The sequence below is a fragment of the Manis javanica genome, chromosome 5, assembly GCF_040802235.1.
Source record: "Manis javanica isolate MJ-LG chromosome 5, MJ_LKY, whole genome shotgun sequence".
Taxonomy (NCBI): Eukaryota; Metazoa; Chordata; class Mammalia; order Pholidota; family Manidae; genus Manis; species Manis javanica.
In genome coordinates, this window is record NC_133160.1 from 38,697,849 (window position 1) to 38,713,333 (window position 15,485).

The window sequence follows — 15,485 nt, forward strand, 5'->3', positions numbered from 1 at the left end:
TTGCTGGAAACATGAGGTTACCTCTGGAAAGTCTGAACCAGAAGGGCCCCAAATTAGTGGACATTGAGCACTGCTGGGGGTAGGTATCACTGAGAGCTGCACCTTCAATAGTGTTCTACATAAAGGTCTAAAAAAAGGGAAGGGGAGAACTCCAGCCCCTTCCCTTGTTCTGCAGCAGAATACTGGCTATTGCCTTGCCAAAGCTGGGAAGATTTCTCTCCCAAAAGAAAAATACTGAGACACTGGTTTTGTTAGGGGAACACTGAGAATTCTTCCAACAAAAAACCTGATCCTAACACCTTCCTTAAGGTCACCCATACCTGCCTTCACACACAAAGTTTCCAAATGGCTTTTAAAGGCCACACACATGAATATGAAAACAACACAGGTCATTGGGTAGTTGAGAAATTTTGCTAACATGACTTAGTGTCTGAAACAAACAAAAGTAAGACAGAGGAAACAGAAACAGCAGTAACAAATGAAGGAGTAAAACACAAAAGAAAAACATGAGACTCAGGAAACAGAATCTGACACTGGAGAGAGGAAATGGGAATCCAATATTATGGTGAGGTGAAGACCAGGGATGACAGTTATGCAGCAGGCCTACACAACACCCACTCCAGACTCACAGGTGCCAGGTGGCTTATTTCCAAGGAAACAGAAAATGAACTGGCAGATCACCTGATCTGTTTGCCTGATAGAAGAATTCTACAATTAAGTTTGGAAGATTTTAAGCCAGAATTGGAACTGACGACTATGAGAATTTAGAACTCTCATACTCCCTGCTTCCCAACCATACACATATTTCTCTCCCTCCAGGCTCCCTTTATTACAACTTTCAGCTATATGAATATTCATTTTGAAAATACTATTATTGAAAGATGATCCATATTGTTATGATATATAATTATTTCTTTTTTATACAAATTGGTTTCCTTGGAATTAATGATTCCTCATTTTTTCATTGAATTATTTACATTATACTCATAGATTACTTTGATAAGTAACAAAAAACAAGTAGTATATATAATATGTCTTTTGATGTGTAAATATGTAGCTTTTTTATAATATATAAAACACATATATATACATATGTATAATTCATTTTTCACTTTTTTCAAAGTCATTACATTTCATCATTATCAGACATTAGCCTTGATAACAATTTCTATTACCTCATAACATTTTATTATAAAAATATATCATTTATTTACTTAAATTCCTGTGTTGGACATAAGATTTTTTTCTAATTTTTTGATAATTCTTTATATTGCCCACTGAGCACTCTTCTACATAAATCTTTCTCCGTATCTTTAACGACAAGTTCCTAGAAGCAATATACGTTTAAGGCTTTTGATCTTAACTACTTAGCTGTCCCCCAGAATTTCTGCTCATTTACATTTGTGCCTACAGTTTATTATGTTCTTTTCACCACACTCCTACAGGCAGCAATATATTTTAAACACTTTCACAAACTAAGAGAGAATAAACTTGACATACTCATTTTAATTTGAATTTTCCTATTCATTATGTTGTATTATCTATTTATGACTTTTGGCCATTTTTCTATTAGGGTATTATATGTATTGACTCAGTTTTTAATTTGGTAAACCTCTTCATAGATTAAGGATATATATATCCTTTTGTCATATTTGTGATATGCTTTTTCAGTCTTAACTTTTACATTGTCACAACTGTGTTCTTCCTTCTCTTGAACCTAGTATCAAGAAGGCCTTCCTCAGGCAAGTATGGGTAAATGCTGACCTATGTTTGCTTCTTTCTCTAAGGGGTGGTATTATGCTTTTATTGTTAGTAATTATTTTGAGTAACCTAAAAGGGATTCTTTAACAAATATTTCTATAAGAGCATGAGAAAGCAATGAGGGGACTATAGATACTACGTGGATCAAAAGCAATATAACACCTTCAGGTATATATGCTAATATAGCTTAATTTTGAAAAGTTTTTACTTACTTGTGGTCATGATGTTAGGAGGGCAAGGAGGTATTCCATGATCTACTGCCCATTTGTAGGCTCCTTCTCCAACTAAAAAGCTAACAACAAAAAAAGTATTCTTTTAAAAATTCAGTGTCATCTCCTAAGTAGTCAATAAAGGAATATAATATAGTAAGGCAACTAAAAAAATGTCTTGCATGTAGATATAACTCTAGACCTACCTCAAAATAGTAATATCACTATATGCTCAAATTATTCTTTTAAATTTTCTCCCAAGTTAGAAAATTTATAATTGGAAATGGTACACTTTCATTTCTAATAACTAACAAGTAAAAATTGGCAAGACTCAACATGAGATGAAGCAAAAATAGTAGGTTTCCCTGTGGCAAATAGGAATATTTATCTTGGATCAACGTGGTTCTCATGTTTAAATAAAAATATCCATTTAATTGGGTTAAGAGTCAGTTTAAATGAATGTCTTCAGATTTGGTATTCTTGCCTAGCAGAACACATGGATCTACCCAAAATTAGTGGGTGCATCTAGAGATGTCCAAAAATAATGAGATATGCTTACATTTCTACACCTTGATGCAATAAAAATACAAATTACCCTCAAACCATTTTTACTGTGGTTAGTACTATAATGTGTCTCAAAAGGAATTTTTTTAAGCCCTAAACTGCAAGTTATAACATAAAGTGAATAAAAGGATACAGATAGCTAACTATAAAACACTTATTTTTAAATATTTCAAATAACATGCAGGATAATTAACTTCCCCAGTTCCCTAACAGTAATAGCAAGCAGTTAACATAGTTATCATCATTCATCTCCTTCCATAGTCAACTTCTTAAAGATTTCAGCCAGCCAATAATGGACATCTTGAATGTGCCTAATCATTAGTTCCCTGCTCCCTATTTTTTGTTTCTGTTCTTCTAATCATCCCAACACTAAAACTCAAAGTAATACATATTTAATTTTTTAGTTTCAATTGTTAATAAGAAGATCAGTGACAGACTGGCAAAACAAAATCTACACATACTCAGAAACATATCCAAACAGTTCCAATGAGAAACTAAATGATTAAGCCCAATAACTGTTTTCCAATATATATAAAGGTACAAAAGGAGGGAGTATGGAAAAAAGAGAGGAGAGAGGACCAACAAGTATAAACAATTTTATCCTTTCAAACTTTTATTTTAAAAAAAACTCTAAAGGATTCCAAAAATAGAGAACAGTTTCTCCTATTTTTGAATCAAATGAAGACCACTGCAAAGAGAAGCTGTTACATAATAAAGTTCAAGTGAATAACTGAAATAGGAACTTGGATGCAGTTGAGCTGGCCTGACGGCATTTTTAGCACTTCCTTCTTCTAGAAAAGAGAATTTTATATAAGAAATAACTTCTCTTCATGCAAAGATGTAAAAGAGATGCTGAAATAGTAAATTAAATGATCAGGACAGAGTTTTGGAGCTGAATCTAGTATTCTCAGCATGCTCATTGGTCATTTTGGGTTCAATCCCAGTATCTGGAATCAATGGCATTTTATAAAATACTCTTAGGTTTATTTTCTTTCTTAAATCATTCATAGGTTTGATTCTAAATAAAATCAACTTGCCATTGTATGCTGTACAAGTTTTTAAATACTTTTGGCATTTTACAATATCCACAGAAGGGTGAATATGCACCAATTCAAATTTCGGTCTTCTCACTCTACAAGGAGAAAGCTTTTTGAGAAGTTTTGCCTCAATCAAGTTAGAAAATCCCACTGACTCTACCTTCACAATATATCTGGAATCTGACTACTTCTCACCACCTCCACCTCTACCGCCTTTGTCTGAACCACTACACCTGCTCCTTGAACTGCTGCAATGGCCTCATTACTTCCATGCTTGCCTTGCTTTGCCCCCTTCCACAGTCTATTCTCACAATTCACTGACATCTTTGTAAAACACCTATCAGATAATGACATTCCTCTTCTCAAAACCCTGCAAAACACCTCATGAGAACATTTCATGAGAGTAAAAACTGGAGTCTTCACATGAATCTACAAGTTCCCAAATACCTGATCCTTTCTGCTCCTTCCTCACCTCATATCTTATTCCCCCTGCCCCCTTGCTTACTCTACTTCAGCTCCTTATATTAACACAAACACGCCAACAGGACTCCTACCACAGGACTTTCACCCTGACTGCTCCCTGTATCAGATTCTTCTTTACTTTCCAAATGGCAAATTCCCCAAATTCCCTCATCTGCACAAATCTCTCTCCTTAATGAGGCCTATTTAAAGTTGTATCCTACCCAGTACTCCCAGTCCCTGTCCTGCTTCTTTTCACATCTTTTTTTTCCACCTTCTAACATACTATGCCCTTTATAATTTACATATTATATCTATTGTTTATATCTGTCTTTCCCAAATAAATTGTCAGTTCACAAGAGTGAGAATCTTTCTTTTTTTATTGATATATCCCAAGTATTCAGAACACTGCCTAAAGCATACTAAGCATTAAATAAACATTGACAAGATATTTAAAAAAATAATAAAGGAGTCAAAATTCCATAAAAGACAGCATCTCCTTGTATTATAACCCCTCTAGTCTTCAGCTGAGTAGAGATCAGTGTATGTGTGGTAGGAAATTACCCAAAGCATGGAAAGAACAACATGACAGTTTTAGAAGAAACAATCCCCAAGTTCACACAGGGCCAAGAACATCTGCTGTCCCACCAGAGTAAAAAGCCTCATTCTAGACGCATCTGTTACAGTACTCAGAATGGTTTTTCCCCAGTAGCAAACCAAAATTAGCTCAAGACTAAATGCTTCTCTAGTCACAAAGTACAAAGTATAAAGCAAGTATGCAAAGCATAAAACAAGACGTGAAAGGAAAAAAGTGTTTCTAAATAACTACATCCTAGAATAAAGCTCAAGAATATTTATTAAAAGACAAAAAACCAGCACCAAATACAGTAAAACTCATAGTGTCTGGAATCCCATAAAAATTACTAAGCATGTGAAAAGGTAAACTATAATGAAGAGAGAAATCATTCAATTGAAAACAACCCAGAAGTGACAAAAATGATATAATTAGTAAACAAATATATTAAAAGTTATTATAACTTTATTCATATGTTCAAGAAAGTATAGAAAAGATTAAACATGCTAAGTAGATACACAGAAGACATTTTATTTAAAGATGCAAATGAAACATCTAGAGATTAAAAACCACAATATCAAAAATGAAAAACTGGATGGAATTAACAGGTGATTAGATAGTGCAGAAAATAATTTGTGAACTTAAAAACAGCAACTATTCAAAAGGAAACAAAGAGAAAGATGAATGGAAAACTCAACAAATTAACAGTGTTATCTGTAGAACTACTATAAGATGTCAAATACATGTAATTGGAATCTGAATGATAGAAGGGACCCAGGGAATCAGAAAAAATACTGAAGAAGTAATAAAGTTTTTCCAAATCTGATGAGGTATATATCCCTATATATTTAAGAAACAAAATAAACACAAACTAGACATTACAAGATAAGAAAACTACAGACCAATATTTCTCATAAACATAGATGGAAAAATTATTTACAGAATATTAGCAAATTGGATCCACAATATATAAAAGGATAATAATTTATGACTAAGTGGGATTTATCCCAGAATGCAATTACGCGCAAGTTTATCCCAGAATGCAATTGTTGCTTTAACAATCAAAAGTTAGTCACTATATTAACTGACTAAATAAGAAAAATTACAAGATCATTTCAGTAGATGCACAAATGCATTTGAGAAAGTACAACACACATTCCTATCAAAAACTCTCAACACATTAAGAAAAGGGAACTTTCTCAACATGATAAAGAGGATCTATGACAAACTTAAGAGCAATCATCTTACTTAATCAAAGAAGACCAAATGCTTTGTCCCTAATATTATAATCAAGGCAAGGATGTCCACTCTTACAATTCTATATTATATTGGAGGTCCTAACCAGTGTAATAAAGAAAAAGAAATTGATTAAAGAAATCCAGATTAGAAAAGAAGTAAAACTATCTTTATTCCCAAAGACATAACTGTCTGTAGAAATCTATTAAAACTGTCTGGAGTCTATTAAAATGGTACTAGAACAAATGAATTGAGAAAATTCTCAGAACAGAATATCAATATAATAAAATCAATCATATTGCTATATACTGGCAAGAAACAATTGGAAATCAGCATTTTTTTAACTATGTAATTTATCCTAACATCAAAAAGAATGATTAAAGTATAAATTTGATAAAAGCTGTGCAAGACCTGTATACTAAGAACCCTAAGACACTGATCCAAGAGGTTAAAGACCTCAGGCTATTTATAGAAATCGAGAGGCTAATTCTAAAATCATATGGAAATGCAAAATGCCTAAAATGGTCAAAACCATTTTGAAAACAAAGGAAAAAACTGAAGAACTATTACATGAGGAAATCAGCTAATTCCATATAAGTATAGTCACTATATGATATAATTTTAATGGAGAGATGGCCATCAGTTTTTCCCATATGTTGTAATATTATAAAGGAATATATGAGAATGAGAAAAGCTTAAATCCAGAACAACTATTATCTAGGGTAGGGGCAGACACAGGGCCAGGGTAAGGGTGTGTGACAGCAGGAAGGATAACAACATGATTAGAAAGGGATGAGTCTAGGCAGTTTCAAGTCCTTCATACTGTTTTATTTCCTAGCCTGGGTGATGGGAAACACATATTCATCAAATTATTTTGTAATTAAAGAAAAAAATCAAGTTAAACTGAACATATCATTCCATAACTTAGTTGCTTACTCTACAAGGTAGAGATCTATCCATGTTACTATATATAAATGTTTCTTTTTTATGCACAGTAGTTAATAAGTAATGTGACTTGATCAAAACAGTTCACTTAGCCATTGATGGACATACAGGTTGTTTAAGAGTTTTATATACCACAAGCAACACTGCTGTAACTATCTTGTGCTACACATGTAGATATGAAGGTGTTCTGTCTTAATACAGAATTGCTGGAGCAGACAGCATGTATATTTTCAATTGCTACATGAATAAATGATAACAAAATGTCTCTCAACTGGCTATAGCAATTTGTGTTCTCACCACTAGTAGAATAAAGAGACTGTCTTTTCACACCCTCTACAAAACTGGATATTATTAGTCTTTGTTAATTTTGCTAATTTAAATAATATAAAAATATCACCTTGTCATTTTAATTCACAATTCCTTGATTAATATTATGATTGGGCACCTTTTTGTTTATTTATATATCATCAATATTTTCTTTTCTATAAATTGCCTATTTGTATCCTTTAAAATTTAGGTTGTCTTTTTTCCATTGATATTTTATAGTTCTTAAACACTATGGATACTAATCTTTTAGTATAGTTTGCTACCTATACTGCAAATAATTTTTCTCAGTTTCAAAGGACTTCGTGTCTTTTAATTCAGATCATGGTATCGTCAGTTGTATAATACTATACATTGTCACTTGTCTTATGTTTTAATATTTGGCCTTATTTTTTAATCTTAATAAGGTCTTTGTTACTGTTTATGTTACTGTCATAAACATAACCTCTCATACTTTTTCCTTAAAATTTCCTTGAAGTTATACTATGCTTTTTACTTTCATGTTCGAACTTTATTTTTTGAATAGTATGACAAAGGAATTTAAATTAATATTTTTCCACTAGGTAGCCAATTGTCCCAACACAATTTATTTAATACACCATCTTTTTCTCCACAAAGTTTTGAGATAACATTGTTATCATAGACTAAATTTAGTTATACACCAAGGCTGCTCTGGACTTCCTGTTCTGTCCTTAATGATCTTTTTATATAACTTGACACTCAAACCCACCTATTTAACTACCACAGTACCTATAAAGCATCACAGTAGTGATTAGATAAGTCCAACTCTGATCAGACTGAATTGTCTTGGCTATTGTATACTTGTTCCTCTATGTAAATTTCAGAATCAGCTTGGTAAATGCCATGAGGAATGTAGGGAATAGAAATATGCTGGGTTTATAGGTGAATTTTACAATACTTTTCATGGGGTTTATGCTATTTTTCTTATCAAATGAAAACAACTGCATTGTTTCCTCCCTATTAGGCAGGTGTCTTTTACATTTATTAGTTAGAGTTGACTATGCTTTACCTATAATATCAAATAAGGGTAAAAGAAAACAGTCACATTTAAATCAATACTGAAGAGAAGAAGGGGAGGAAGATGGTGAAACAGGAGGTCACTTGAGATAACCTCTTCCCATGTATACACTGAGAAATCAACTACATCAAATACAGCTAACCCTGAAAATAACCTGAAGACTGCAGAACAGACCATCTGTACCTGCCAAAGAGAAGGCCACACTGAGAAGCGTAAAGGGGCAAAGCCATGATCAATCAGAACCCAAGCCCCTCCCCTCTCTCAGACACAAATGGAAGAGAAAGGAATGGAGTGAGGAGGAAAGAAATGCTCAAGAATCTAACACAACTGGCCTGGAGATCTGCTCTAGGAAGATGAGCCCACATTGCACTGGGCTTTGATGATTAATGAGACTGGACACTAGGGAGAGTTGGAGCACTGAGAGGGGGCTGAGACTTCTGTCACTTGTGGAAGACTGCCATACTCCATCAGTCCTTCTGAGACACAACACGCAAGAAGCAATTTGAAAGATCTGCTAGCCATGGGAAGTGCGCGGGAAGGGCCTAAGAGAGCTCTCTTCAGAGGAAAAAGGGCAGGCAGATGACTCTTTCCCAGCCTTCCCTCAGAGAGGCTGGGAAAGCTGCTTGCAGAAGCCACTCTGAAACTCTTCACTTGCCCTGCTGGCTCCGCCCCAGCATCCCCATCATGACTGACCCACCCAGCGCATTCTGCCCAGCAGTGGTCCACCATGAATGACAGTCAGAGGTGGTCTCACCCACACTGTACCCCAGGAGAAGCACCTCAGATCACATCTACAAAGGCATGTAGAGGCTGGCTATGAGGTTCCACCATTCCTGGTTGAGAGGCAGAAAGGCAGGCCTCGTGCACAGCCCACCAACAGCAGCTGCAAGGATAACCAGACTCTGGTGAGCAGAGGGTTTGGAGCTTCTGGGCACAATGGACACCTACTACATAAAGCCAGCCACTACTTTCAACAGCAGAGACATAGCTGATGTATCTAATAAAGGAAGAAATACAGAGACCCAAACAAAATGAGGAACTAGAAGAGTATATTTCAAATAAAAAAACAAGTTAAAACACCAGAAAAAGTACCAAATGAAATGGAGATGAGCAATCTTCCTGATAAAGAATTCGAAGTAATGATCATAAAGATGCTCACTGACCTAGGAAAAACAGTTCAGGAACTTAAATAAGATTTTAAACAGGAGGTAGAAAATATTTTTAAAAAGCCATTCAATGCTGAAGAATGCAATAAATGAAATGAAAGATACAACAGAAGAATGAATATAAGGATAAATAGAGGTAGAGGAACAGATCAGTGAGATGGAAGATAGAGAAGTGCCAAGTAATCAAGCTGAGGAACAGAGAGAAAAAAGAAATTCTAAAAATGAGAAAGTGTGACAACTCCAAACGAAACAATATTTGCATAATAGAGGTCTCAGAAGGAGAAGGGGGAGAAAGTCCCTTTGAAGAAAAATAATAGTTGATAACACCCCCAATCTGGGAAGGAACCCTGGAAGCACAAGAGAGCCCCCAGCAAGATGAATCCAAGGAGGACACCACCAAGACACATAGTAATTAAGGGCAAAAATTAAAAATAGAGAATCTTAAAAGCAGCAAAAGAAAGGCAGGCAGTTACTTACAACAGAAACTATATAAGGCTATCAACAGAATTCTCAGTAGAAATTTAATAAACCAGAAGGGAGTGGCATGAAAATTTCAAAGTATTGAAAGGGAAAAATCTACAATCAAGAAAAAAGAAATCTGTTGCATTTCTATATACTAGTAACAGATCTAGTAAAAAGAGAAATTAGGGAAAAAATTCCATTTAAAATTGCATCAAAAAGAACAAAATACCTAGGAATAAACCTAACCAAAGGTGAAAGGTCTTTACTTGAAAACTATAAGACACTAATAAAGGAAAAAAGACAAGAATAATTAGAAAGCTATTCCATGCTCACTGATAGGAAAAAGTAATACTGCCAAAATGGCCATCCTGTCCAATGCAATCTCTATCAAAATACCAGTGGCATTTTTCAATGAACTAGAACAAATAATCCTAAAATTTACATGGAACCACAAAAGACCCCAAATAGCCAAAGCAAACTTCAGAAAGAATAAAGCTGAGGGTATCATGCTCCCTGATTTCAAGTTATACTACCTATCTACAGTGATTAAAACAGTATGGTACAGCCACAAGAATAGACACATACATCAACAGAACAGAGAGCTCTGTTCTGTTTATGAGAAATAAACTCATGCACATATAATCAATTAATATATGACAAAGGGGGCAAGAATATACAAAGGAGAAAAGACAGTCTCTTCAATAAACGGTGTTGGGAAAACTGGACAGCTACATGCAAGAGAATGAAACTGGATCACTAACATCACACACAAAAGTAAACTCTAAATGAACTAAAGACCTTTGTATATGACATGAAACCATGAAATTCTAAGAAAACATAAGCAAGAATCTTTTGAACATCAGCATAAGTAATTTTTTCTGGATACATTTCCACAGTCAAGTGAAACAAAAGCAAAAATAAACGAGTGGGACTACAGCAAGCTAAACAGCTTCTGCACAGCAAAGAAAACCATCAATACAAAAAGGCAACCTACTGTATAGGAGAATATATTTGCAAATGATATATCTGATAAGGGGCTAATATCCAGTATATTTAAAGAACTTATATGACAATACCAAAAAACAAATAACCTGATTAAAAAATAGGCAGAAGACCTGAATAGACATTTTTCCAAAGAAGACATACAGGTGGCCAACAGACACATGAAAAGATGTTCCATAGCACTAACCATCAGGGAAATACCAATCAAAACCACAATGAGATATCACCTCACACCAGTCAGAATGACTACTATCCAAAAGACAAGAAATAACAGGTATTGGCAAGGATGTGAAGAAAAGGGAACCCTTGTACACTATTGGTGGGAATGTAAATTAGTGCAGCCACTGTGGAAAGCAGTATGGAGGTTCCTTAAAAAACTAAAAATAGAAATACCATACAACTCCACAATTCCTCTCCTGGACATTTACCCAAAGAAAACAAAATCACTGATGTGAAAAGAGATATGTACTCCTATGTTTAATGCCACATTATTTACAATAGCCAAGATACAAAGTTACCAAAGTGCCTATCCATAGATGAATAAAGAAAATGTGGTACATGTATACAATGAAATATGATTCAATCATAAAAATGAAAGAAAGCTTGCCATTTCCAACAACTATTATGCTAAGGAAAATAAGCCAGGCAGAGAAAGACAAACACCATATGATTTAATTTATATGTGGAATTTGAAAAAACAAAACAGAAATAGACTCACAGACACTGAGAAGTGACTGGTGGTTATCACTAGGGAGGGGTTGGAAAGGTGGGTGAAATAGGTAAAGGGTATAAAGAGGCACAAAATCACAATCAAAATATAAATTAGTCACAGGGATAAAAGTATAGCATAAAGAATAGAGTCAATAATTCTGTAACATCTTTCTATGTTGACAGGCAGTAACTGTTTTTACTTGGTGTGAGCATTTAAGAATGTAGTACAGTTATGTACTATGTACAACAATCACTATGTTGTGCACTTAAATGTAATACTGTATATCAACTATAGTTCAGTAAAAAAATAAACAATAAGGATAATATAAATCCAGAGGCAATCTTTTTATATCTTTTACTCCCCTAAAAATGAATGGATAATAAGAACCCCTAAAAGGTATGGACAGAAGTCCTAAACAAACACAGACTAAGTTTTCGGTTGGTAGATTTCATAGTAGTAAACAAAATTGCATGGGTTAACATAAATTATCAGGAAAGTATATGTAAGAATTTTTAAATCATTTTTCCAACTTTCAGAATTACAACTACACTTATTGATATCAACACGTATAAAAAATGACCTCAAGAAATCATATTTGTTCTTTATCCTTGCTTTATTGAATACACAAATATTAAAAATTAATACTCCTTTGAAAATTTTTTATAATTGACCTTCCTAGTATCCCAATTCAACATCCAAGAAACATATGATTAAAAATATAACTTGAATATATTTGGGTAAATGGTTTCAAAATTTTTGAAAATGATATTAATTTATTTTCTATGACTTCATATTTTAAGAATCAAATAAAGTGATTCCTATAGTATTGCTTTCACAGCTTCCAACACAGAACATTAATGTAACCTTCAGAGCCAGGCATGCTAAACACATACTGAGAATGAGGTGGTACTGGGTTTAACAATTGTTAACAGGCATGCTAACAGGATGGTGGTTATGTTTTGCAAACATAGAAAAATTTACAAAACTATTTAAGGGTGCAATATGATGTCAAAGATTTGCTTTAAAAGGCTACAGGAAAAGAGAAATGTATGAGATAGACAAAAGGCAAAAACTTTAATTATCAGAGTTGGATGACAGGTTCACGAGGGCTCTTTACAATGTTCTCTTTCCTTTTATAAAATTTGAAAAGTTCAAAGTTGTTTTTAAATGAATATTGTATGTTAATGCTGGAGAAAGGATGTAATCTTATTTATGTGAGAGTCACAATGTGTTTCTCCAGAAAAGAAAAAGTAAGTTCTTTTATTCTAAGAACTTCTCAAAATTAAGAATTAGCTTAGGCTCTAGCCTCAAATGTGTAAGATACTTTTATAGTTTCATTATAAAAAGACCCCTGTTGAACACTTAATAACAGCAACATATCTCTATCATCCAATACAAACCCAAAAATTAATTTTGATCTCTTTTTTGCTTTAATCCATCATCTTCCATTCCATCCAGAGGGCTATCAAGTAAACAAAATATTCCAATATCACCAAAGTGTGTCCTTCCTCTCAAAGGAAACCACTGCTGGTGTGTAAACAACAGTATCAGTATTTTGTGGATAAAGATAGCCTTCAAACACCACATGCACCAAAGACCAGGAAAAGTCAGACAGAACAAAGAAATTACCAGGGAGGAATCCGGCCGGCGGAGAGCTTGCCCTTCTGGCCTTCACACAAGAGTCTGTTCGCAACTGAGACTGGGTTCTTGATTCCTATAAAATAAAATTGGCGGAAAATGAAGTAAAAAAAATGTCTTCAAGTTTCCACTCAGTTTTGTGACTGTTTCAATAAAAAAAAACTCTTAAATATCTTGGAAAACTCTTCTTTTATAAGCTAATAAAAACCCTTAATTATCATGAATACGGATCCAATCAACAAATACTTAGTAGACACAAGAAAAGAACAAATATAAAACATACATTCTCATGTTTTATCATGTACTATAGCAGCAAAGACTGAATTTGAAATAATACACAATATATTAGGCTTTTTAATAGATTTTCAGAATAGAATAGAAAAAAATGAACTGAAAATGTGGCATCTACTATCAAAACCAGAAATTTTGAAATGTTCAAAGTTGTTTTTTAATGAATATGTATGTTAATGCTGGAGAAAGGATGCAATCTTACTTATCTGAGAGTCATAATGTGTTTCTCCAGAAAAGAAAAAGTAAGTTCAATCAACAAATATTTAGTAGACACAAGAAGAACACAAATATAAAACATACATTCTCATGCTTTGCCATGTGCTATAACAGCAAAGACTGAATTTGAAATAATACATAATGTATTAGGCTTCTGATCTGTTTTCTGCTTTTATCCATCATCATCTAAAGAATAAACATGACTACAAACAGCTTGAAATTCACCTCAGGGAAAAAAATTAATAGCCAAAATTTTAAATCTCACCTGCAAGAGAGACAGAAAACCTAGGAAGTCCTATAAGTTGGGTAAGTCTTGGGGAAAGTGGCCAAGTATGTATAAAGCTGTAACCTAAAATATGGTTCAAACTGTTTCCAGAGGGGAAAACAGTATGTGACAAGTGAGAAGAGGTGCTTATCTAGAGGAATGATAGGACAATAAGTACTAGTGTGAAAAACACTGTCAGGATGACAGTGACAATGAGTGGACCACAGCAATAGAAACTTAGTACCAACACGTGCCAAACCCCAAGTGAATTGGATTATAATTGATCCCTTAACTCTCTCATATAAGTATACTTACAAACTCTGATTACTGAAGAAACACAGGCACAGAGGGTATAGTTACCTGCCCAAGACCCCAGCACTGAGATTTTTAACAGAGGCAGGTAAATGCCAGAGATCACACCCTTAACCACTAATTTATGGATACCTCTCAGGACACTCTTAATAGCAAACAAACAAAACAAAAATTGGCAGTGGGATATAAAGAGACTATAAAAACTCAAATTAAACTCACCAGATTAACTTATATCCAATTAGGTATTTAGTTAAATATCAAGAACTTCCTTCACAAAAACCAAGTATGAAATACGAAAGGAAGGAAAAGCTCAGATCTATGTTCTAGCTCTTAAAATATATTTCTGTATACGGTAATTCAATATTGTACAGATATTAATAATTGCCATGTTAGCCTATAAATTCAAATCAATAAATTCCTCATAGAAACTTCAAAAAGATTTCTATGATATATGAGAAGTTGACTCTTAAATTCATCAGGAAAAGTTTGAAATAAAGAGGTATTCACCTATAAGACACCATTTCTTATTAAAAGTTTTTCTAATTAAAGAGTATGTTTGGGGTACAAAAAAAAAGACAAACATATTAATGGAACAGAATAAAAGCTAAAGTTGAGACACAAAAACATGTGAATTTGGATATTAATATATGACATAGATAATATTCAATGAGTAGGAAAAGGACAGACTACGAGAGAGAGAATAAACACAAAGTGATGTGAGTCAGATTGTTTTATAACTGTGCCAGTTACCAAATTATTGCTTCTCAGCTACAAATTCACCCTTTGTTGCTTGATTTGTGAAAATGGATATGGGCCCTTTTAATATGTCTCCTTTGCCAGCAGTCACACCAATAAGCTTTGTCAGTAGAGGGCACTAGAGACACATTGCTTGATGAAAAGGTAGCTGGCTAAGCCAGGTTCCAGGAGAACTCCAGTTTTTCTCCACTACTTGGCCATGATGTTCTTCAGTGCTGTGCGTACAGGGTGCAGCTTTCTCCAGCATTTGGCCACCATGGTTTCCCACAGCTCCTGAGTCAGGCCACGGCAACACAACTGACAGCCCCAGAAAGAGAAGAATTGTGCCCAGCTCAAGTCACTGACTCCCATATCTTTTCCTCAGCCTCAAAGGCACACATAGCAAAGTATCCCATGAGGATAACTGTCCAGTGAGCCCAAACCCCAATTTACTATGCACAACAGAGGTTTAATCCCCATGGTTTCCTGATCTCTGAATGACCACTTACCACCCTAAGCTCACCAGCACCCCACAGGA

The 15,485-nt window shown here is 34.2% G+C and overlaps 1 protein-coding gene across 6 annotated transcripts in view; it reads right to left on the reverse strand.

The window, feature by feature from the left end:
- Positions 1-15,485, reverse strand: part of TASP1 (taspase 1) — a 279,334-nt gene that overhangs the window by 197,456 nt on the left and 66,393 nt on the right. For all 6 annotated transcript variants that reach the window (XR_005062408.2, XM_037022455.2, XM_037022456.2 and 3 more), the window contains 2 exons: positions 13,120-13,204; positions 1,974-2,053 (listed from right to left, as the gene is read on the reverse strand). Coding sequence is in view for 5 of the 6 variants with exons in the window: in XM_037022455.2 (XP_036878350.1) it covers positions 1,974-2,053; positions 13,120-13,204 (165 nt within the window). In the remaining variant the exon portion in view is untranslated. The remainder of the gene's footprint in view (positions 1-1,973; positions 2,054-13,119; positions 13,205-15,485) is intronic.